General features: G+C 45.9%; 1 protein-coding gene across 6 annotated transcripts in view; it reads left to right on the plus strand.

Moving 5' to 3' along the window:
• Window positions 1-22407, plus strand: part of LOC140396227 (FYVE, RhoGEF and PH domain-containing protein 4-like) — a 431975-nt gene that overhangs the window by 287632 nt on the left and 121936 nt on the right. For all 6 annotated transcript variants that reach the window (XM_072484548.1, XM_072484550.1, XM_072484553.1 and 3 more), the window contains one exon: window positions 13887-14060. In XM_072484548.1, the coding sequence (XP_072340649.1) occupies window positions 13887-14060 (174 nt within the window). The remainder of the gene's footprint in view (window positions 1-13886; window positions 14061-22407) is intronic.

Raw genomic sequence — 22407 nt, forward strand, 5'->3', positions numbered from 1 at the left:
CGTGGTCCTGACTTCTAAATGTCAGCTGACTCACTGGGTACTATGGTCTTCGGGTGTAGGCTGGAATCAGGGCTGTTGCCTCTCGAGGCAGGCTCAAAACAGTCATAGAGGTGGCTGGATGGTCAGGCAGGCAGGTTAGAAGGCCACCTCTGTTTACTGCATCATCGATCTATTTAAATTCACTGGTAGCATGCCCTCTAGCCCTCACACATCACTTCTCCATTCAGCCCTCATGTCTCCCATGCTCTCTCCAGACCCCCAATATTTTCTCTGCGACTTTCATGTTGCTCTGCCTCCTCCATGCCACCTCGTATCATCCCTGTCCTCTCCTAACCCCTCCACACCTTGTACCCCTTCCATTATTTCTATGCCTCTTCCATTACTTTTCTCCCCATCCATTACCCCTATGTTCCTTCTATGCTCCTCAGGCATCCAGCATACCCAGTCTTCAAGTAACTACCATATACAGAACAAATGAGCCAAACCTGGCAAGTCCTTGAAATGCTCCCGACAAAATAAGGAAATATGCTTTGAAAATCTCCTTTGAACAAATATCTGCTCATCTTGCAACCTCATTAAAGTGTTGATTGAACATAGCCATTCATAGTTTCAGTGGCAAAAAAGCTCTAACCCTCTTAGCACCTCATAGGGCAAAGAAGGGGCAAGCGGGTAATGGAAGGGTCATGGGGTGGTGGAGCAAAATCAGGAATGTGATCACTCGATGGGCCGAATGGCTTCCTTCTGCACTGTAAATCAAGACGTTTTAAACTTACCTATCAACAGGTTCCACGGCAGACTCTCCCCCCCCCCCCCCAAGGTACACGAACTGACTTAGCAGACGGTGTTCTCACGGCATTCAGGAACCCACCCACCTCCATGAAAATACTATGGGAAGGGAAATTTTAATCTCCAGCAGGAATTTAAATTGCAAACCTAATGTTACCTTAAGCGAGCATCAGTTGCGACAAGCCACGGTGCCAAATCCAATGAAAATGGCGGGTGGTGGGAATCATAGGGAAAATTTTAAAATGCGGATCTGCATGTCTCCAATTTTCTCCTCTCGACACGGACTTGCTCTGCCTCCCTGGAGAAAAATTCAGCCCAGAGGGTTCTGTCCATTTTTACTGAATGAAAGCACAGCAGCTTTATAGAATATGCCAGAATTTTCTAGTCTACTTTAAACAAAAGAAATTGTCACCAACTTGAATAAAATTGTGTTTTTTGGAAATAAATTTGTTTTAAACCGTTTCATAAACAATAAAGAGTCTGCCCTCATTAGGACTCTATGAAGCTTCACAAATGTGTTATATATGTGGGCTGTAAAAGAATTTGGAAATCATGTGATACCTGCCATAAGTAGGTCAGGACGGAATTACTGACAAATGTGCTGGAAATTATTTTCCCTCGGGCTATAATTCTTAGCTCTTATTAAAGTACTTTATTTTGTTCCTAATGGTATCGTTGGACTGTACTCGCACAAAGATTTTAATCGTTTTAGAAATTCAACTCAGCATTTCAGGATTAAAGTTATAAAACAAATTAAACATATATTTTTCAAAATTAATGTTAGATTTTTCAATCAGTTAATTTTAGTACTCTGAATTAATCACAGAGATTTCCTCCTTCCTTTCCTCCACTTACTGCATCAAATCCTGGGTGAGAACACAAAAGAGGTAAAATATTCAACTGTTTCCAAGCTTCCATCAATGCCGATCTATAATTAGCCTTTAAGAGATGGATAAGAGTGGCACTGACTCTCTGAGGAAACATATCTGACATGAGCACAGGCTACTCAACGATTGTGTAATGCATAGGGCTGACTAGAGTAGCCAGGTGCAGTTAAGCATATCTGTTTTTGTCCAACATGCACAGCTTCTAACTCTTATCACTGGAGAGTAATCATCTGCAGATCCCAGTCCACACAGGTCTATGTTCCATGTCTAGCACAGGGATACTTAGTTCAATTGCCGTCTATCCCATGTCTGTCCAAGCTGGGATTAGCTAAACGAGGTTTAAAGCCTGTAAAGAACAATTCTGTCCAGTAACATAGGACGAGGTTCTCTGGCCTCCCGGCGGTGTGATTCTGGGTGGCGGGAGGGAGCCTGCCATTGGCCGATGGCAGAATATTCTGGTCTCACCACTTTCAATGGGATTTCCCATTGAATCCTCCCTATGCCACTAGGAACCCCGTGGCAGGGTGCGCTGTCAGTGGGACTGAGAGATCCCGCCGGGGTAAACAGCTGGAAAATCTCACCCCATGTTTACTCATTCAGCCATCAGGGAGCTGTGAGTGGTAAGTGGACTCATTGTGCAAATATACACTCCATTAAAGGTTGAAGAATGTTTGGAATACAGTTCAAATGCGAGTATTGGTTTACGGTGAATTTTTAAAAATTCTTTCATGGGCTAGCATTTGTATTAACCATCCCGAATTGCCCTTGAGAATGTGATGGTGGGCTGCCTTCTTGAACCGCTGCTGTCCATACGGTGTAGGTAAACCTACAGTGCTGTTAGGGAGGGAGTTCTCGGATTTTGATGCAGTAACAGTGAAGGAATGGTGATATATTTCTAAGTCAGGATGGTGTGTGGCTTGGAGGGTAACTTGGGGATGGTGGTGTTCCCGTGCACCTGCTGCCATTGTCCTGCCAGATGGCAGAGGTCGTGGGATTGGAAGGTGTTGTCAAAGGAGCCTTGCTGAAGTGCATCTTGTAGGTGGTACACATGGCTGCCACTGTGTGTTGCTGGTGGAGCGAGTGAATGTTGGTGATGGTGAATGTGGTGCCAATGAAGTGGGCTGTCTTGTTCTGGATGGTGTACAGCCTCATGAGTGTTTATGGGGCCGCACAAATCCAGCCAAGTGGATTCTCCTGCCTTCTGACATGCAGATGTAGATGGGTTTTGGGGTGTCGAGAGGTGAGTTACTCATTGCAGAATTCCCAGACTCTGACCTGCTCTGTAGCCACAATATTTATATGGTTGGTCCAGTTCAGCTCCTGGTCAATGATAATACCCAGGATGCTGTTGCAAGGGGATTCAGCGATGGTAATGCCGTTGAATGTCACGGAGAAATGGTTAGATTCTGTCTTGTTGGAGATGATCACTGCCTGGCACTTGTGTGGTATGAATGTTACTTGCCACTGATCAACCCAAACCTGGATATTGTCTAGGTCCTGCTGCATATGAACACCGAGGAGTCGTGAATGATGCTGAACATTCTGCAATCATCCTATTTCATAGAAAATCATTAAAACTAAATTAACAAATTAAGAGATAAAAAAATAAGGCAGCTCTGTAAAGGGATACGGTATCAAACAAAAACAAATTCCAAAGGAAACTTAAAACATTAAAACAAACGGTGATTAAAGGGGTAGATAAAGCACCCCAGCCCCCACGATGCCCACTCAGCATGGAAGGGTTGTGCAATCATGAGCAAACATCACCACTTCTGACCTTATGATGGAGGGAAGGTCACTGATAAAGCAGCTAAAGATAGTGGGCTGGATTCTCCGTTTCCGAGCCTAAGTGTTGACGCCAGTGGAGCGTGTGTGGAGTTCCATGACAGAACAATCGGCACAAAACCCTCACCAATTCCGGTACCTGTGAGGGGTTAGCACCGGGGCCGAATGAAACTCCCGCAGATCGCGCTGAGAATGGCCGGGTCCCGGGTCGTGCATGCACATGTCTGACGACCTGCACCGGTCGCGCTGTAAAACATGACATTGGCCGTGCGCGAGCTCAACCCGCCAATCGCGACCCCACAGCCCACCCCATGGCCACCCCCCACCAGTCTCCCCAGCCCTAGCAGAAGCCCCCCCCCCCCCTCCCCCGGACAGCGGCACTGGCTGAGTGTGGCGGCGCTGACACTGTTCGCAGCCAGCACGCTGGGACCACGTGACCTGTGCCGTTGGGAACTTGGCCCATCGGGGCAGAGTATCGCGGGTGGGCCGGCCGATGACACACCAACGGCATTGAAAGGATGCGTGGTGCTCATCACAATGACACCACTTTGGAGGGGGCGGAGCATGGGGACTGCCGTCAAACCGGCGCCAGCCCTGATTCCAGCATCGGAATCCATATTCCGCCCAATCCCCGATCGCGATTTTGTCTTTTGGCTGCGGAGAATCAGTTCCGTGTGTCTAACAACCATACTCTGGAAATCCTGCAGTAATGTCCTGGGACTGAGATGATTGACCTTCAACAACCTCAACCAGCTTCCCCCCCCCCCCCCTTCTGATTTTTGTGGACATACCTGGGCAATTTTCCACATTGATGGGTAGATGCCAGTGCTGTAGCTGCACTGGAACAACTAGGCTAGGGTCGTGGAAAGTTCTGGCGCAGTACGTTGTGATGAAACAACATGTGTGATGCAGGTACAATAGGCATATTCACTCCGTTCTTAGTTTTGTTTTGAAGTTTCTGTAACTCGGAATTTTTAAGTAGATTGCAGTTTTAACATAGAGTGCAGGCACACACTAAGAACTTAAGCTCATTATACCTTTCTGTCTTCACATTGACTAAAACTGTTACTGATAATTTAATCCTACTGGCATTCATATTGAATCTAATTGAAGACTTGACCCTTTTATTGCTCGTAGGATAGATAGAGCGAGGGTAAGTGAGGTCTGTTGTATTGTACCTGGACTATTATTGATTGTCTCGAGCATAAGCGTTTGCAGACACAATTTTTTTTAATGTTTTGCACTCGCCAGTCATTTTTAAAGAGTAAAAAATGACAAATTCATGGGTGTCTAAAAGAAGGACAGAACATGGTGGAAATGTTTAGCAAATCCATCAACAGCTGTAAAGAGGGTTATATTTTTCCCAGTATACAATGACCATGCTGTGACATTTAGTATTCCCTTAGTCTTGAAACATTGTGTAGGACAAAAATTGCGATTATGGATCAATCAGAAACATCACATATTTTCCCTTGTGTCACAATCCTATGTGTAGCAAACTGCCTTAGTTATAAACGTTTACATTGCCAAATAGCCTAGCTCATTTCAGTATGTTAACTGTTTGAAGTGAAACAAAATGGATGTTTAATGAAAGAAAGCTTATGATTCCCTGTTGAACTCAAAAATCAAATATATAAAGGACTTGCTGGGCTTATGTAATCGGAATGTATGGTATAGGTGGGTGTTTAACATGAAGGTATTTAAATTAATGGTGAAGTGTAAAAATAATAGGGCAGGAAGATGAAAAATGAATGAAAATGAAAATCGCTTATTGTCACAAGTAGGCTTCAAATGAAGTTACTGTGAAAAGCCCCTAGGCGCCACATTCCGGCGCCTGTTCGGGGAGAAATGTTTCCTAAAAAAAGGATGGATACATTACAAATTCCTTTCTATATATTGGGATACTGCGTCTTTCTGCTAATAGTCTAAAATTAGTTGAGGGCATTGTACATGTCATGTTAATCACCCTGGGGTAACACGGACTGCAACTGGATGCAGTTGTACTTGAAAGTAGGCTCCAAACTTTGGTGTTGGTTCAATACGCTTTATTGAACTTGTTAAGCAGTGCACAAGGTTCGCTGTGGGTTTTGATACTCTACTAATCTAAGCGTGCTTACTATAACTAACTAGACCAGACTAGCTCTGAGCCACGTGTAGAAGGTGCTAACTGATATATACACCCTGACTGTCACTCCAGATGTCACCAGTGGAAAGAGGCAGAGTGCTGATGCCTCGTGTGTTTTATAGTGGGAGACCACCTTCTAGTGTTCTGCCTGGTGATTGGTTGTGTTCTGTCCTGTGTGTTGATTGGCTGCACTGGGTGTCTGTCACTGCCTGTCTGTACCTCATTATGTGCATGAGTGCATATCATGACAGTACATATATGAAAACACCTTGCTCAAAATTTTTGCCAGTAAGCTACTCAGAGGTTTCATCTGGAATTAATACAAAATGAAATTTATTTGAATTGAGAGCATTGAGAATATGTTCACCCAACAACTGTGCAGCATACTTAAAGACCTTTAATCGCAGGGTGTCATTATTACTCTGGTGTCATGTTAATGCTGCTGTCAGTGGAAACGCAGGTCTCACAACTGGCGCCAACGTCATGTAGTATTTATAGTGTGCTGTTAACATGGTAAAACAAAAGTGTTTCATAAAGGGCTTTGCAAAGAAAGATTCACTTGCCAGATTCATTAAGGCTGGGAAGATTCAGTGATAAAATGGATCACGCCAGCGACCAGCCGTTGTGAATTCAGAAAGTTTAATATGTGAAAAAAATTACTTTTAAAAATATGGCCCTGAGTTTATCGCAGTTGGCCCACGCCAACCCGCACATGCGCGGGGGAATTTTTAGGGCGCCGGCCCAAACGCAACATGGCATGGGGGTTCAGGGGCCGGCCACGCAATAAAGTAGGCCCTGCGGGGGGGGGGGGAGATGCCGGCCCACCAATCGGTGGGCCTCGATCGCGGGACAGACCCCATCAGAGGCCCCCCCCGGGGATGGAGCCCCCCCACCCCCCACAGGCCGCCCGCCGACCCTTCACGCAGAGTTCCCACCAGCAGCGACCAGGGGTGAACGACGCTGTCGGGACACTGCCGTGGCCACTCGGCCCATCCGGGCCGGAGAATCGCCGCGCCAAACGCACCGGCACAAATGGCGCCGATTCTCCGCACTTCGGAGAATTGCGCGCCGGCGGTGTGGCACGGTTGCGGCGATTTTCCAGCCCGGCGGTGGCTCAGAGAATCACGCCCGTGATTTCAGGCAAGCTGGTCAATTGATAGGCAGCCAGCGTGAAACAGGCACCGGAAAGGCTCCGCAGTGCCCGGTAGGGCAGGAAGAGAGCAGGTACTTAGAAAAGTGAGGGTGTGGGCTGTGCTGGCGCTTCAGGAGGACATCCACTTCAGAGCTATCTGAAGGAGATGCAGACCTGTGGAAAACAAATTGCAATCAAGTGTCCAGATACCTTTTTAATTTTTTATTTCAGCCAGACAGTTCATCCTGCCCTGGATCGAGGTTGCAACTAAAATGTAAAGATCGCCTGGCCAAGTGGCCTTCCCATCAACCGTAAAAGCAGATGGGCCACGTATTATTGCATCCAGTTGGCTAAATTGCCTACTTGATTGTCACTTCCAAACCTTGTGCACACTTGCCAACCAAAATATTGCACACGAGGACACTCTCTACTGGACAGTCTTCTGCTTGCGGGAAAACTAGGGGACTTACAATGCTGACATGTACGGACGGCTACTAGAGGAGGTATGTTCACCTCTTGATGAGACACGGAGAAGTGGGAGGAAGAGCTGGGCATGGAGATAGGGGGGAGGACTCTGGATCGAAGCACTGCACAGGGCGAACTGCACCTCATGCGCAGGGCTGAGCCTAGTGCAGCTGAAGGTGGTGCACAGGGCACACCTAACTAGAACACGATTGAGCGGGTTCTTTCCGGAGGTGGAAGATAAATGTGAACGGTACCAGGGAGGCCGGCCAACCACACCCATATTTTCTGATCTTGCCCTAGACTCGTTGCGGACTGGACAGCCTTCTTCGAGGCTATGTCCAAGGCCGTGGGGGTGATGGTGGTGCCATGCCTCTTAGTGGCAGTCTTCGGGGTATCGGAACAGCCAGAGCTCTTTATGGGGAGAGAGGCAGACGCCATAGCCTTCACCTCCCTCATTGCCCACTGAAGACTCCAGCTCGGCTGGCAATCGGCAGTGCCACCCAAGGTCGCAAAATGAATAAAAATATATATTTTAAAAATATTGCGCGAGGGCATGATGACGTCTGGATGCGTGCCGGACACCTTTGTGCAATTGCACATGATTTTGAGTGGGGCACACGCCTGCCCGAGCAACATAACATTTTGCCCATCATTTATCTTTTCTTTACTAGAATTAGCTGTTATATAGCACAAACCTTTACAGAAGCTAACACGTGTACAGTGATGCAAAAGAACAGATAGGACATTTTGGAAATAATTGGGATTTCCACCTAGCTTGTAGCACAATGGATAAAAATAATCAGAAGTTAACATGCCCAAAACCAGAAGAATAATGAAAAACTCTATTTCTGCTCTCTATATAATCAATGACTCAGTATTGCATTGAGCAGTATAAGGAGTTTGTCCATTATATTGTCCAGCATCAACAATATGGAAAGCCATTCCTTAAGGGTCCAGACCTGCCATAGTTTGCTTCTGCATGTTGAAGTGACCTGAATAACTGATGTGCAATAATAATGCTACAGTGTTTCTAAGTGTTCTGATTATGGTCAGGGTCACTCGTTACTGGGGCCTGCTATGAGTTAAGTTCCTCGGCAATTTTGTCTCTGCATGATGGATTTTATTTCAGTAAACCTCAATGTAAACCCTGGTTTAGAAATAGAGGCCATGATCTACTAGCCGTGCCCGAAAGGCAGCGCGGAGCCGCTGGTAGATGTCGGCGATCCCTCTTCCGGGATCTACCCGGCTCGCCACGCCTCACGAGCTCTAATGGGATCTCGCAGGATGTCATGATCTGAATCCCTTCCACATCACTATCTGGCAAATCTTCATATTAGAGTGAGAATATTTTGTTTATTAAACGGTCAACAGTAACAAAGATTTGAAAATCAACTACGTAACATTCCACATATCACACTAACCATTAAACAACAAGAAAATGTCACCTTTCCATATTGGTACCAATACAAAGCTATACAGCGCATTTTCACAAACAAAAAAAACCGCATGATATCACCCCTCGCAGGTTCCTCAACAGAAAGGAGGATGTGGTGATACGCCACTGTACTTCCCTACCATTGTACATAGTATATAATAGTTGTGTGTAACGTGGCCCTGTAATACTGTGTATTGTACTGTAGCTCTGTAGAGGTTCGGTCACCGGTAGGTAACCCGACCTGGCCACGGAGAGCTCCGCCTTAGCCACTCCCCCGGGAGTTACGTATAAGAACCCTCTTCTGGGACCGGCCCCATTCTGTCTGGGGTCGTCTGTGTCGGGTAAGCCTCCCATGTAGTATATTAAAGCCTTAGTTAAAGTCTCACATGTCTTTGTGGTTCTTGACGCTTAGTGCATCAGAGGATTGCCTGAAAATGGGTTATCATCATGTCCAGAACATTGTCTCAGAAATGATCTGTCCATCAGTGTGTTACTTGTTCCACGTATCAGTGCCATTCTCCGTCCAGGAGCCGCAGCTTTTCAGGCCCAATCTCACCAGAACCAAATCCGAGCATGCACATGTCTAAGTTGCAGTTGAACATCCTTGATTTTCAGGGGCAGCACGGTGGCACAGTGGTTAGCACTGCTGCCTACGGCGCTGAGGACCCGGGTTCGAATCCTGGCCCTGGGTCACTGTCAGTCTGGAGTTTGCACATTCTCCCCATGTCTGCGTGGGTTTCACCCCCACAACCCAAAGATGTGCAGGTTAGGTGGATTGGCCACGCTAAATTGCCCCTTAATTGGAAAAAATAATTGGGTACTCTAAATTTAAAAAAAAGAACATCCTTGATTTCCAGCGTGTTTAACTCATGGTGAAGTGCCAGAAACATGCAGCACTCACCACACCAGCAGCAAAAGCATCCGCAATCTGCAAAAGCATTTCTTCAATGGCATCATCAGGTGGTCCATTTGGATTAATGTCGTGCACCAGGTCCTGCAGCGTCATCTTGCTTCAAACTGGACTACCTCTCACTCTAATATGTGCTCCCCTGATCTACCAAGCCCTGGTATCTCACCCCTTTGCCTTGGAGATATCAGGCGAGTGTCACTTAGTGCTCGTCCCCACAAACGGGGACCAGATGGAATGCTACTTGCGGGGGTCTCCCAGGAGATTTGTTAAGGTGGCATCCTGGCACTGCTGGTGCCACCTGGGGACCTTGGCTGCCAGCCTGGTTACACTGATGGGTTATATAAAGAATATTAAATCCTGACTTTGTAGTTACTAATGATAAAGACTGTAATTCAATTCCTAAACATTGGAAGAAGTTGCAGCATCCAGTAATTACATTACAGACACGTGACTGAAATGATAAATGACAAGCCGAGGCCTAAGGTGAACAGAACAGTAAGCAATCAATTATATTATCAGGAAAGGGCATATATGATGGGAAGATACAGTTACCTGACAGTGAATTAGTCATGCCACACAATTAGACATTTTTGCATTGAGCTTCCATTTAGAAAACAAAATATTACCGACTGCGTAACTCACACTAAAATAACATTGTTTATTACACAGGAATATGCACAGAAATAAGTCAGATCAGCAGATATAAATATCACTACAGTGCATAATTGTCACTGGATCATTTAATCAGTTCTAAAATAAAATTTTGAGTTATCATCATTCTTATTTTTGAATGAGTATGTGATGATTTATTGTGATGAATGTAAGAAATTATATTTTATATTTGTGGCAGTAATGTTATTAAATCTCTGGTTTAAAATACATACAGGCAGTATGTTTGCTAAAGCTGTAATCAGGGTGTTGTAAAGGTTAGGCAATCATTGATTCTAACCATTTGCTTGTTTACGTATAGATGGCTAATGGAATCTTGTGCAGAGAAAGGAGGTTTCCTTGGGTATAGATAATCTATGAGGGAGTGGTGTTTCATCCTAGCTAATCAGACCATGAGACAATTTAGTGGGATATAAATTATGTAATCAATTGGAAGAGCCAGTCTGTCTGTAGTTTTGCAGTCTGCCAGAGGACTTTAAGTTGAAAGCAGTTTGTCATAGGATTCTATTTTGACAAGACAGAAGGATTTTCAGGTTGTTACCAAAAGGGTATGACTCCAAAGGTCTACAAAGAGCATGGCAAATAACCCTGATTTCTAACTTTATTTATGAGTGGATTTTGAATTGTATGGGTTGCTTAGTTGGAAAATATATAGTGACAGGTGTAAATAATGTGTCAAAGTGTTTCCTTTTATTTAAGAACTATTTAACTGTTGGTTGTAAAACTATTTTAAAAATTTTAATAATGTTAATTCTGTGTTTAAATTAAAGCTTGCTTTAACAGAAAAGATACCTATTGATCAGTTATTGCACCTGGGATGAAATGTCCTTTCCTCACAGTTCTACAAATTGCAGATTGTTTTAGGCTTCTTGTCTAGTATCCTAACAAAAATTGGGGTCTGACCCTGTATCCTAACATTATTTTAACATGAGAAGTGAATTTTCATGGAGACATTTACCCTATTCTGCATAGCTGGTTGTAGCTTGTAAGTAACTTGGGGAAGAATCTTTTCCAGTGACATAAACAGAAAGCAGTGGGATTGGACGGGGAATGGAAAATGAATGGTGGAGGATACACTGAAGTGATCAGTGGTCACCTTGACTGTGATTGATGCAATGGGACCACATGAAAGGAGGTTTAGGGGCGTTGATCTGAAAGGAGCATTTGAGAGAGGGCACAAGGACAGTGAGCTTAGAGTCAAGAGAACAAAATGAGTTGAGATGGAGTTTGAAATCACTGAGGATGTGATGTTGCTTGGTAAAGAGGTTGGGGGAAGAAAGATTGGTGAAAAACATGGCATGGGACTTGGGGAGGGTGGCTGGCGAACGCAATATTAATGGAGAGATAAGAGGAGTAGAACAAGTTGAGATGCTCAAAGGAGGAGAAAGTGTGAGAGAAGTAAGAGGACAGCCCAAGATTAATTTAGTAAATAAATTTAGAGTACCCAATTTTTTTTCCCAATTAAGGGGCAATTTAACATGCACATCTTTTTTGGGTTGTGGGGTGAGACCCATGCAGACATGGGAAGAATGTGCAAACTCCACACGGATAGTGACCCGGGGCCGGGATCGAACCTGGGTCCGCGGCGCTGTGAGGCAGCAATGCTAACCATTGTGCCACCATGCTGCCCATCCCAAGATTAAATTAACGATAAGGGCCGCAGCAGCACCACAGGCAAAGGAATAAGGAGTCTCAAAAGAAAGTCTAATAGCTTACACTTATTTAAAAAAAGATATTGTAACACCCCTTCACTGGGATGGCATGGTGGCACAGTGGTTAGCACCGCTGCCTCACAGCTCCAGGGTCCCAGGTTCAATTCCGGCCTAGGGTGACTGTCTGTGTGGAGTTTGCACATTCTCCCCGTGTCTGCATGGGTTTCCTCCCACAGTCCAAAAATGTGCAGGTTAGGTGGATTGGCCATGATAAATTGCCCTTCGTGTCCAAAAGGTGAGGTTGGGTTACGGGGATAGGGTGGAGGCGATGTGCTCAAGTAGGATGCTCTTTGTAAGGGCCAGTGCAGACTCGATGGGCTGAATGGCCTCCTTCTGCACTGTAAATTCTATCATTCTATGAAACATTTAAATTCCTTTTAGGCTCAATAGTGAAATAAAGAACACAGTGAAACACCCAGCACCAGTGGGCAGCAATAGCTACTGATGACATTGTTAGTCCAGGAACAGCCCTCTTCCAGATCTGCTGTTGACAACAGTGATAAGTACATCGGGGTCCCAACCATGAGCAGGAAATCTCACACAAACCGCTGTGAGTTGTTGGGAGGTGTGCCAAAGAGGTTCAGTGCTGTGGATTAGTGTGCGGTGGAGTCCATATTCACCCTCTGGTGCCATCTTGTATGACATCACTGCTTTGCAGTTTACCTTGAATAATTTGGGCATCTCGAGGGACAATGTAGCTGAATTTTCATGTCAGCAATTCATGCAAGCACATTTTTCAGATTTGATGAAAACTGAAATAATTGCCAGATAAAGATTGGGCAGCAGAAGAACACACAAATAAGGAGTAAGAGAAGGCCATTCGCCCCGTCAAGCATGCTCCACCAGTCTATCAGATCATCGCCGATCAGAGATTGTGGTGTTAACTCCACTTTCCTGTCTGCCCCCTTGACCATCAAAAATCTGCCTAACTCAGTGTTGAATATTCTTAATGACCCAGCCTCCATTACTCTCTGCAGACGAGAATTCCACAGACTAATGAACCTCGGAGGAACCAAATCCTCTTTGGCTGGGATTTCCCAGCTTCGTTGTGGCAGGACCCGCTGCAGGAGATTCAACAGTCCAACCAAAGATCAATGGACTTTTGTCGGGACCGGATGATCCTGATGGTGGGCGGGGCCAGAAAATCCCTCCCTTGATTTTCCCTCAATCCTAGACTCCCCCACAAGGGGAGACATCCTGTCAGCATCCAGCCTGTCAAGTCCTCTCATTGTGTTTCAATAAGATCACCTCTCATTCTTCTAAACTCCAATGGATATAGGCCCAACCTACTCAACCCTTCCTCATAAGACAACACCCATCATCCCAGGAATCAGTCAAGTGAAACTTCTTCAAATGCAATTATATCCTTTCTTAAGTAAGGAGACCAACTGTATACAGTACTCTAGATGTGCTCTCTCAGCTGTAGCAACACTTCTCTAATTCTATAATCGATTTGCCTTGCAATAAACATGTTACATTTACTTCCCTGCACCTGCTGTACTACAATGGAAAGACCAGTGGATTGAATCATTTTCAGCTTTGAAGGTATTGAGGATTGGGAATGAGAGGGCACAAATTTGAAATAATTGGCAAAAGAAGCAAAAGCGATGTCACACATCCAGTGATTAAGGTCTGGAATGCTTTGACAAGAGTGTGGTGGATGCAGATTCAATTAAAGCATTCACTAGTGGAATCAGACCGTTATCTGTCAAAGGGAGAATGTACAGCGTTAAGGGGAGAAGGAGAGGAAGGAGACTGGCACTAGGTGAATTTCTCATTCAGAGAGCCAGTACAGCCACAATGGGCTTGAATAGCTTTATTCTGCACTGCAAAAATTCTGTGATTCAGCAACAAAATGTTTACAGTTAATATACCAAGTTTTATACACCTCCAGATAGATGGAAATCTAAAGCAAATTGGCACACTAAGAATGCTAATCCCAATTGACCTTTATATTGAATCTTTTGTTTTTATCTTCAGCCACCAGCTTCAATCGTTTAAAGAAGCCTGCATCAGAGCATAGGCCCAGTCTGCCGAATATTTCCAAGCCAGTTCAGCAAACCTTCAGGAGCACAACAGGAAATCATGTTCAGGACATAAATGGGAAAAGTACCCCAAGTGCAGCCATATCAGACACCAGTCCAAAGCCTCAAGGTAAGTGATTCCCGTAACTTTCATCAAATGAGAAAGGAGATGGTGAAAGTGGAAAATTTTGAAGTGGTGGTGTGTGAAGTTCATTGTTTAGAATTAATTTCAAATTCACCTGTGTCATAGGACAGGTCATTTAAGAAAATAACAAGGATGTTTCCGTGGTAGGATTTTTGTGATATGATATGTGGTGCTACAGGAAAGAAGGAGATAAGCATGGTATTTGGAGCTGATGGATTTAAAATAGTGAATAAATGGAGCAGTGGTGGCCTCACTATAAAGGTGTTTTTTCCTCCTGATTCCTCTAATAGAATAGCCCTCCACATACAAAAAAAAGGACAATTATTTTCCAATCTAACATTATCTCAAATGGGTGACCAAATGCTGGTTCTGTCCTAGCTACTGCCCCAGAGGACTTAACAGCAGTATGATACAGTTCTCGGTTTACAACTGCAAACAGCCGAGCTAAGCATGCTCACTTCATCTAATGGGGAGAAAAATTTAAAAAGGACACCAGTAATTCCACTTGCCAAGTCTAGAATACTTCAGATAACATAAATCATATATGAAGGGCAGCACAGTAGCAAAGTGGTGGTGACACGGTAGCACAGTGGTTGTCAGAAGATGTCATCAGTATGATGACTGATCTTCATCTCCACAATATAGGTGTGCTGGTCAAGATATGGCGGCATGTTAGCACAGTGTTTAATCACAGGTTCTTCACAGCTCCAGGGTCCCAGGTTCGATTCCCGGCTTGGGTCACTGTCTGTGCGGAGTAATTTGGGTTTCCTCCGGGTTCTCCGGTTTCCTCCCAAAGTCCAAATATGTGCAGGTTAGGTGGATTGGCCATGCTAAATTGCCCTTAGTGTCCAAAAAAGGGTAGGTGTGGTTACTGGGTTTCGGGGATAGGGTTGGATGTCTGGGCTGTTGTAGGGTCCTCTTTCCAAGGGCCGGTGCAGACTCGATGGGCCAAATGGCTTCCTTCTGTGTCATAATATACACCAGTATATCATGGTGCAGACACACACGGATGGACACAGTGGGACCAATCAACATACACAACACCGCAGCCAATCACCAGTGAGAGCACACGCACTATAAAGACAGGGGCATCAGAGTTCCTGCTCATTCGAGTAGCAGCTAGCTAGGAGCACAGATCTCACAGCCTGCAACACAGACATTCACCATGTGCTGAGTGCATCAACTGGTTAGGACAAGGCAAAGGTCTTTAGTTAAAGCTAGTATCGTATTTATCCACAGTTCAAGTATGTTTAAATAGTTAACCTTTTAATAAAATAGTGTTGCACTGCTCCAAGTGTTGGTGGCCTGTATGTGATCCAGAACACCCAACACATCATTCTGCACTGTAAATTCTATGTTCTATGCTCTAAAGAGTCATTAGACAAGTAGCACAGCACAATCTTAACAGAGACATATGAGGAAATTTTAACCATTGAAAGATGAACAAGTTTGAGGTGAGGTAGATGGTTAACGTGGTAACAATATGAATCCTGACCCCACGCACACATACCCAATCCAACCCACCCACTTCAGTTTTTGGTCTGGGGAGATGGGTTGGCAATTTAACTATCAGATTGAGAGAAGTAAACCTGCTGGCTAAAGGAAGGTGAGGACCGCTGAATCCAGAAGGTAAAAGGCTTTTGGCGTACCTGTTTCCAGTATACCTGCTCACCAACACCGTGCAATTGGACACCCCATCCCCAGAGCTTCCAGTTTCCCCACCAAGACCTCCAATCATTTTGGGGGGCAACGGCATCCAATCCTACTCCCTGAAGAATCCAACCACCCTCCCAACCTGTGGTCCCCCAATGCCTGTTCAACCACCACGGCTACTGATTCCTCACGCCCCCAAACTTCAAAGGCCCCAATCAGCAATTTCCTCTAAATTGTATTTGGAACATACAGGTGATTTATTCCTTGCACAATCCTTTTAAACTTTATTGAGCACCAACTTGTGCACTGTTATGCAGCTAACGGGAAACATAAACTCCACCCACTATCCCTCCCCCCATAAGACCATAAGATATAGGAGCAGAATTAGTTCAATTGGCCCAATAAGTCTGCTCCGTCATTCGATCATCGATGATGTGTTTCTCATCCCCATTCTCCTGCCTTCTCCCCGTAACCCCGATCCCCTGATTAATCAAGAACCTATCTATCTGTGTCTTACTCAGTGACATGACCTTCTGTAGAAATGTGTTCCACAGATTTACCACTTTCTAGCTGAAGAAATTCCTCCTGCAGGTCCCTTCAGTCTGAGGTTATGTTCTCGGGTTCTTGTCTCTCCTGCTAGTGGAAACATCCTCTCCACGTGCACTTTCTCTATGCCTCTCAGTATTCTGTAAGTTTCAATCATTCTTCTAAACTTCATCGTGTACAAGCCCAGAGGCCTCAACTGCTCCTCATACGACAAGCTCTTCATTCCAGGGATCATTCTTGTGAATCTCCTCTGGACCCCCTCCTTAGATACGGGGTGCAAAACTGCTCACAATGTTCCAAATGGGGTCTGACCAGAGTCTCATACAGCCTCCGCAGTACATCAGTGTTCTTGTATTCTAGCCCTCTCAAAGTGAAATCTAATATTCCATTTGCCTTCCTAACTGCCAACTGAACCTGCATGTTAACCATAAGAGCATCCTGAACTAGGACTCCTATGTCCCTTTGTGCTTCAGGTTTCCAAAGCCTTTCCCCATTTAGAAAATAGCCTGTGCCTCTATTCTTCCTACCGAAGTGCATAACCTCACACTTTTCCACATTGTATTCCATCTGCCACTTGTTTGCTCACTCTGCTAGTCTGCCCAATTCCTTCTGCAGTCTCCCCCTTCCTCAATAATACCTGACCCGTAACATAACTTTGTATCATCTGCAAACGTAGCAATGATGCCCTCAGTTTCTTCTTCCAGATCGTTAATGTATATTGTGAATAGTTGTGGTCCCAGCACTGACCCCTGCAGAATACCACGAGTCACCAGCTGCCATCCTGGAAAAGACCCCTTTATCCCCACTCTCTGCATTCTGCCAGTCAGCTAATTCTCTATTCATGCCAGTATCTTGCCCCTAACACCATGAGTTCTTATCATATTTAGCAGCCTCTTATATGACATCTTGCCAAAGGCCTTCTGGAAATCCAAATAGATCACGTCCACTGGCTCCCCTTTGGCTAACTTCCTCATTACCTCCTCAAAGAATTCTAACAGATTTGTCAGGCATGACCTCCCCATGATGATTCTGTGTTCATCGTGGAAAAACTGTCTCTTATCATTGCCGTTGAATCAGAAGATTAGTTATGACTGTCTCAATGGGTGTCTGCCGACAAACTTGTTCCTTTAACTGCCATGTGGCATCAAAAGAGTAGTTGTGACTGCATCAAAAGGCGGCGTGGGGCCATGAATAAACTTTATCGAAGGGTCATGCACAATACAAACATTCAACATTTTAAAAAAAGTAAACTAAAATAACAAAATCGGGCAGGCTCCATCAGAAAGAAGGACACCGTAAATCTCCAGCGGTTCCGTTTTACCATCATCTGGACACCTCATTGTTCTATAGCGGAAAGAGTCACAAAGGGGCCCGTCTGGTGGGTGTCAGACTCTGAGTCATCATTTTCTCCTGGTTGCCACACTCGTGACTGCAGTAGCTGTGCCAAGGCTGCTTGGGGCGATGTGGGGTCCATCTCATCATTACGGATGAGTCTGTAGGAATTGTCGCGGTGCCAATGCTTAGTGTCTAGGTTGGAGGTGGTAGGGGGCAATCCATCGTCATCGGGCGGTGGGTCCGGTTCAGGGACATTTATGTAAGTGGTCTCGAAGGGGTCGAACTTATCCTGTTCGGAGTCGCTGGGAGTGGGGCCTGGTGCAGAATTGAAATCGTGTGGCGGTTCCATAAGGTCTAATGTATCAGTGCTGTCGCTGTCGGTCGAATGAAGAGAGAGGCGGAGTTGTGCCTCTGGGGGTGGAGTCGAAGTGGTGTCTGGGGACGGGCTGGACTGGTTGGGGGAGGGTAGGAATAGGTCGTCCATGGGCGGGGCATGTTCGTCTGCTGCTGCAAGTGAGATGTGGTGGGAGTGGTTGCTCTGTGTGCCATAAGTCTTAAGCTGGTTTACGTGAAACCATCCTGACTTACCATTGGGATAAGTGATCTTATAAACGGAGGGGCTGACTTTATCTGAAATGGAATAGGGTCCTGCAAATTTGGGGGAAAGAAATGAACTGGGGTTGTATAGGGAGAGCATGACCTGCTGTCCTACTTAAAATTCTGTGGGGTGTACCGTTTTATCAAAACATACTTTACTCTGTTTATTCCGTGTGCCAAGCCTAACAGCTGCGGTGAGCCGGGCTGCTTCATTTTCAAGGATCTGCTGTACCGCTTTCTCATGGGTAAGGGTGGTGACTGTGGGGCTGGCCAAATCAAGCCCTAACAAGTATTCTGTTCCCTCCATGGGTCATCCGGTCATGAGGGTGTGGGGGGTATATCTTGTCGAAGTTGATACCGTGTTCCTTATGAACATGAGTGCAAAAGTGAGAACGGTGTCCCATGTGGTATTGTGCTGTTGCACCATTTTCCTGAGGGTTGCTTTGAGGGTTCTATTCATACGTTCTACGATTCTGCTTGATTGGTGATAGGCAATATGAAATTTTTGTCAGATGCCGTAAATTGTGAGGACATTTTTCATGACTCCTCCTGTGAAATGTGAGCCTTGGTCTGACTTTATACTACGGGGAAGGCCCCATCTCGTGAAGATGTGCTGTGTTAGAATCTTGGCTGTCGTTTTAGCCGTTTTAGTCCTGGATGGAAAAGCTTCCACCCATTTCGTGAAGGTGTCGATCACTACCAACACATACTTAAAGCCATTCTTGCAGGGGGGGTAGGGGACCTATGTAATCAATCTGTAAATTCATCCAGGGGCCATTAACAGGGCGGGTGTGACTGAGCTGACCTTTCCTCACATACCTGTCTGGATTGTTCTGGGCGCAAATCAAACTATTTTCAATATAATGCATCACGTTGGATTTTAAATTGCGCCACCAGAAGAGATGTCTGAGGTGGGCAAGGGTTGCATCCATCCCTTGGTGTCCATGGTTGTCATGGAATTGGCAGATAATTTGGTTTCTATCTGGGTGGGGACCACATAAATACCATCTTTTAAAATTATGCCATTGTGTGCTGTTAAAGCGTTTCTGTACTTGTCGAAGGGGGCTGGGAAGTTACCTTTTAAAACTTCCCTGAGCTTTTCGTCTTCCTTTTGGGCTTGAGCTAAATCTTGAATATTGGTCTGTGAGACCTGGACCGCGTGTACTGGGGCACTCTCGGGGGGGATTCCAAAAGTGACCATGTCTGGAACCTGCCTTTGCTAGGGCATCTGCCTTAACGTTACCAGGGGGGGAAGAGCGATGGTGGCTACGGAATTTAACTGTACCGTATTTACGATCTTTAGCTGTCCTGAGGATATGCTGGATTAATGGGGCTGAGGGTAGGGGTTTTCCATCCGCGGAAACAAAACCTCTAGATGCCCACAGGGGTAGGAACTCAGTTAAGCTGTTGCAGGCATATAGGCTGTCGGAGTATATGTCGGCTGGGGTCGGGAACGAGTCGGGGTGCTCTACAATGTGTGCTACGGCTGCTAATTCTGCTGCCTGCGAACCTAGATGTCCAGGCAATTTTGGTGATATTTCCTCTAACGTGCACCCCTGCGCGTCCTCTACATAAATGCCACAACCAGTGATTCGTTTACCATTTAAAACTGTGGAGGAGCCATTCACATAAATCTTAAGAGGAGCGTTTGTGTCTGTGGGCTGGGGTCTATGGGGTGTAGGACCTGGTTTCGGGGGAGCTGATTTGGGTACAAAGGGTCCTGTATTGTGCCTGGTGGTAATGATCTCACACTTATGTGGGGTGCCTGCGTACTGTAAATTATCTGCTAGAAACGTGTGTGTCTTAGTCCTTTTAACCGTAATGTCCCATCCTTGTAGGAGTAAGGTCCATTGTGCTGCACGAATTTGGCTGACTGTGCCGTCCTTTAGTCTACCATCTAGTAGAAGTTGGGTTGGGGTGTGCTCTGTTAAAATGGTTACGGGGTTGAGTCCTGTTATGTACGCAAAGTACTGAACAGCCCAAAAAACTGCGAGCAAGTGCCTTTCGCAGGCAGGAAATCCTTGCTCTACCGGATCGAGAACTCGTGAGGCGTATGCTACGGGGCCTAAATGATCGTGCCTTTTCTGAAGGAGCAAGGCCGAAATGGTTCGGTTGGTGGTTGCAACCTCAATTGCGTATGGGTAGAGTGCGTCTGGGACCTGTAATGCGGGAGCTGTGCTGAGGGCTCGTTTTACTGCATCCACGGCATCCGTGTGCTGTGGAAGCCATTCCCATGGGGTTTTCTTTTTCAGGAGTTCAGAAAGAGGGGCTGCCTTTGTGGCAAAACCGTCGATGTGATTCCTGCAGTAGCCAACCAGTCCTAGAAATGACCGGAGGGCTGTAACATTATGTGGCAAGGGTCGTTTGACAATGGAGTCGATGCGTTTCTGCTCGATCTCGCGTTTGCCATGGGTGATTACTGTGCCTAAATAAATGACCTTTTCTTGGAGGATTTGGGCCTTTTTGGGGTTTACCTTGCATCCGATTTCGTGAAGGAGTCCTAATAATTCGGTGAGAAGCGAAATGTGCTCTCCCTTCGTGTCTGTCTGTAGAAGCAAGTCGTCTACATACTGGATGAGGCAATCGGGTCGGGAAGATTTAGCTAATCCATTCGCCAGCTGTCGGTGAAAATGGAAGGGGAGTTGTGGAAGCCTTGTGGAAGGCACGTCCACGTGTATTGCTGTCCCTGTAAGGTGAAAGCAAATTTATATTGGCATGCTTTATCCAATGGAATGGACCAAAAGTCATTGCTGATGTCCAAAACCGAGAAAAATGTTGACTGGGGTCCCTGTTTTAACATCGTCTCAGGACTTGTGGCCACGGTGGGGGCTGCTAATGGGGTTACTTTGTTTAGTTCCCTATAATCGATGGTCAGTCGCCATGAGCCATCGGGTTTCCTGACGGGCCAAATTGGGGCATTGTTAGTTGAGGTTACTGAACGAAGTACGCCTTGGTGAAGTAAACTTTGGATGACCTTTGCGATTTCTCCCTCTCCTTGTTGGGGAAAACCGTACTGTTTTGGGGGTTTGGGGTCGGGTCCTGTGATGTTGACTAAGCCAGCGATCTTGCCACAGTCGTGCTTGTGCTGTACAAAAGCTGCTTTGTGTCTCTGTAACGTCTTTGCCCTGGCTAATGGTTCGTGGATCAAACCAGAAGTCTCCTACTGCGCTAATCCTGTGTGCGTAGTCTCCAACTGTGAGCGTGGCGGGGGCTCGTGCTGCCTTTGCCATTCTCCACACACATCTATTGACAGGGTCGAACGAAAGATTGTGGGAGCTCATAAAGTCTATCCCCAAAATGTGTTCGGCTGTCTGGGGTAGATCGACTAGAACAACAGGGTGTTTGGTTTTAATGTTGCCTATCTGAATCACCACAGGGGCCATAATGTGTCCCTGCTGCAAGTGTCCTGTGAAGCCGCTGAGGGTAATGGTGTCTGTGGTGGGCCATGTATCCCGTTGGAACTTTGTGGAGGAATTTAGCGTGATACGGGACCCTCCTGTGTCCCAAAGAAATTCTATGGGGTGACCCTGGACTGTGCCTGCTACTACCGGTCTTCCGGACTTGTCCCAAAGGGTGTCACAGACCCAAGTTGTGGAGTCCGAAAACCATCAATTTGTGCTGTTCTCGGAACGGGCGCTAACACTGTGAATGGCCTTGGTCCTGTTCTTATTCAGGGTATTTGCCTGCTGGTTTCGCTGCTGTTTCTGGGGGGCATTTCTGAGGGCGTAATGTCCTAACTGTCCACAATTGTAGCACTCTTGGGATTTAGGCTGCTGTGGGCTGTTTCTTCCCTCGTTTACCCATGCAGGGTTTTGATGTGTCCTGACTGGATGCATGTTAGCATCTGCCTGCTCTTCATCTGCTTTTCCGCATTCTGACCTTCCCTGAAGAGACTGTTTCCAAGCTCGGGATAATCTCTTTAATACCCATTTCTCATTATGTGTATCATCTGAGGGGTCATAATTGGCGCAAGCTTTCTGTCCTGCTTCGGTCGCGTGGGAGTCTAGGATCCGAGTCCATTTGGGCATATTTTCTGGTGTCAAACGGGCACGGACTAACTCTCCAAATACTGCTGTAAAGTGGGTCCAAAGGTGTCCAGTGAACGCTGTTGGGTGCTCGGTCTTTTTCTGCCTGCATTTATTGAGGCCTTCTATGGGAACTCCCTTATTGTAGCCGATCGCTTCTAGGATCGCTGCATGCA

The sequence above is a fragment of the Scyliorhinus torazame genome, chromosome 19 (assembly GCF_047496885.1).
Source record: "Scyliorhinus torazame isolate Kashiwa2021f chromosome 19, sScyTor2.1, whole genome shotgun sequence".
Classification (NCBI taxonomy): domain Eukaryota; kingdom Metazoa; phylum Chordata; class Chondrichthyes; order Carcharhiniformes; family Scyliorhinidae; genus Scyliorhinus; species Scyliorhinus torazame.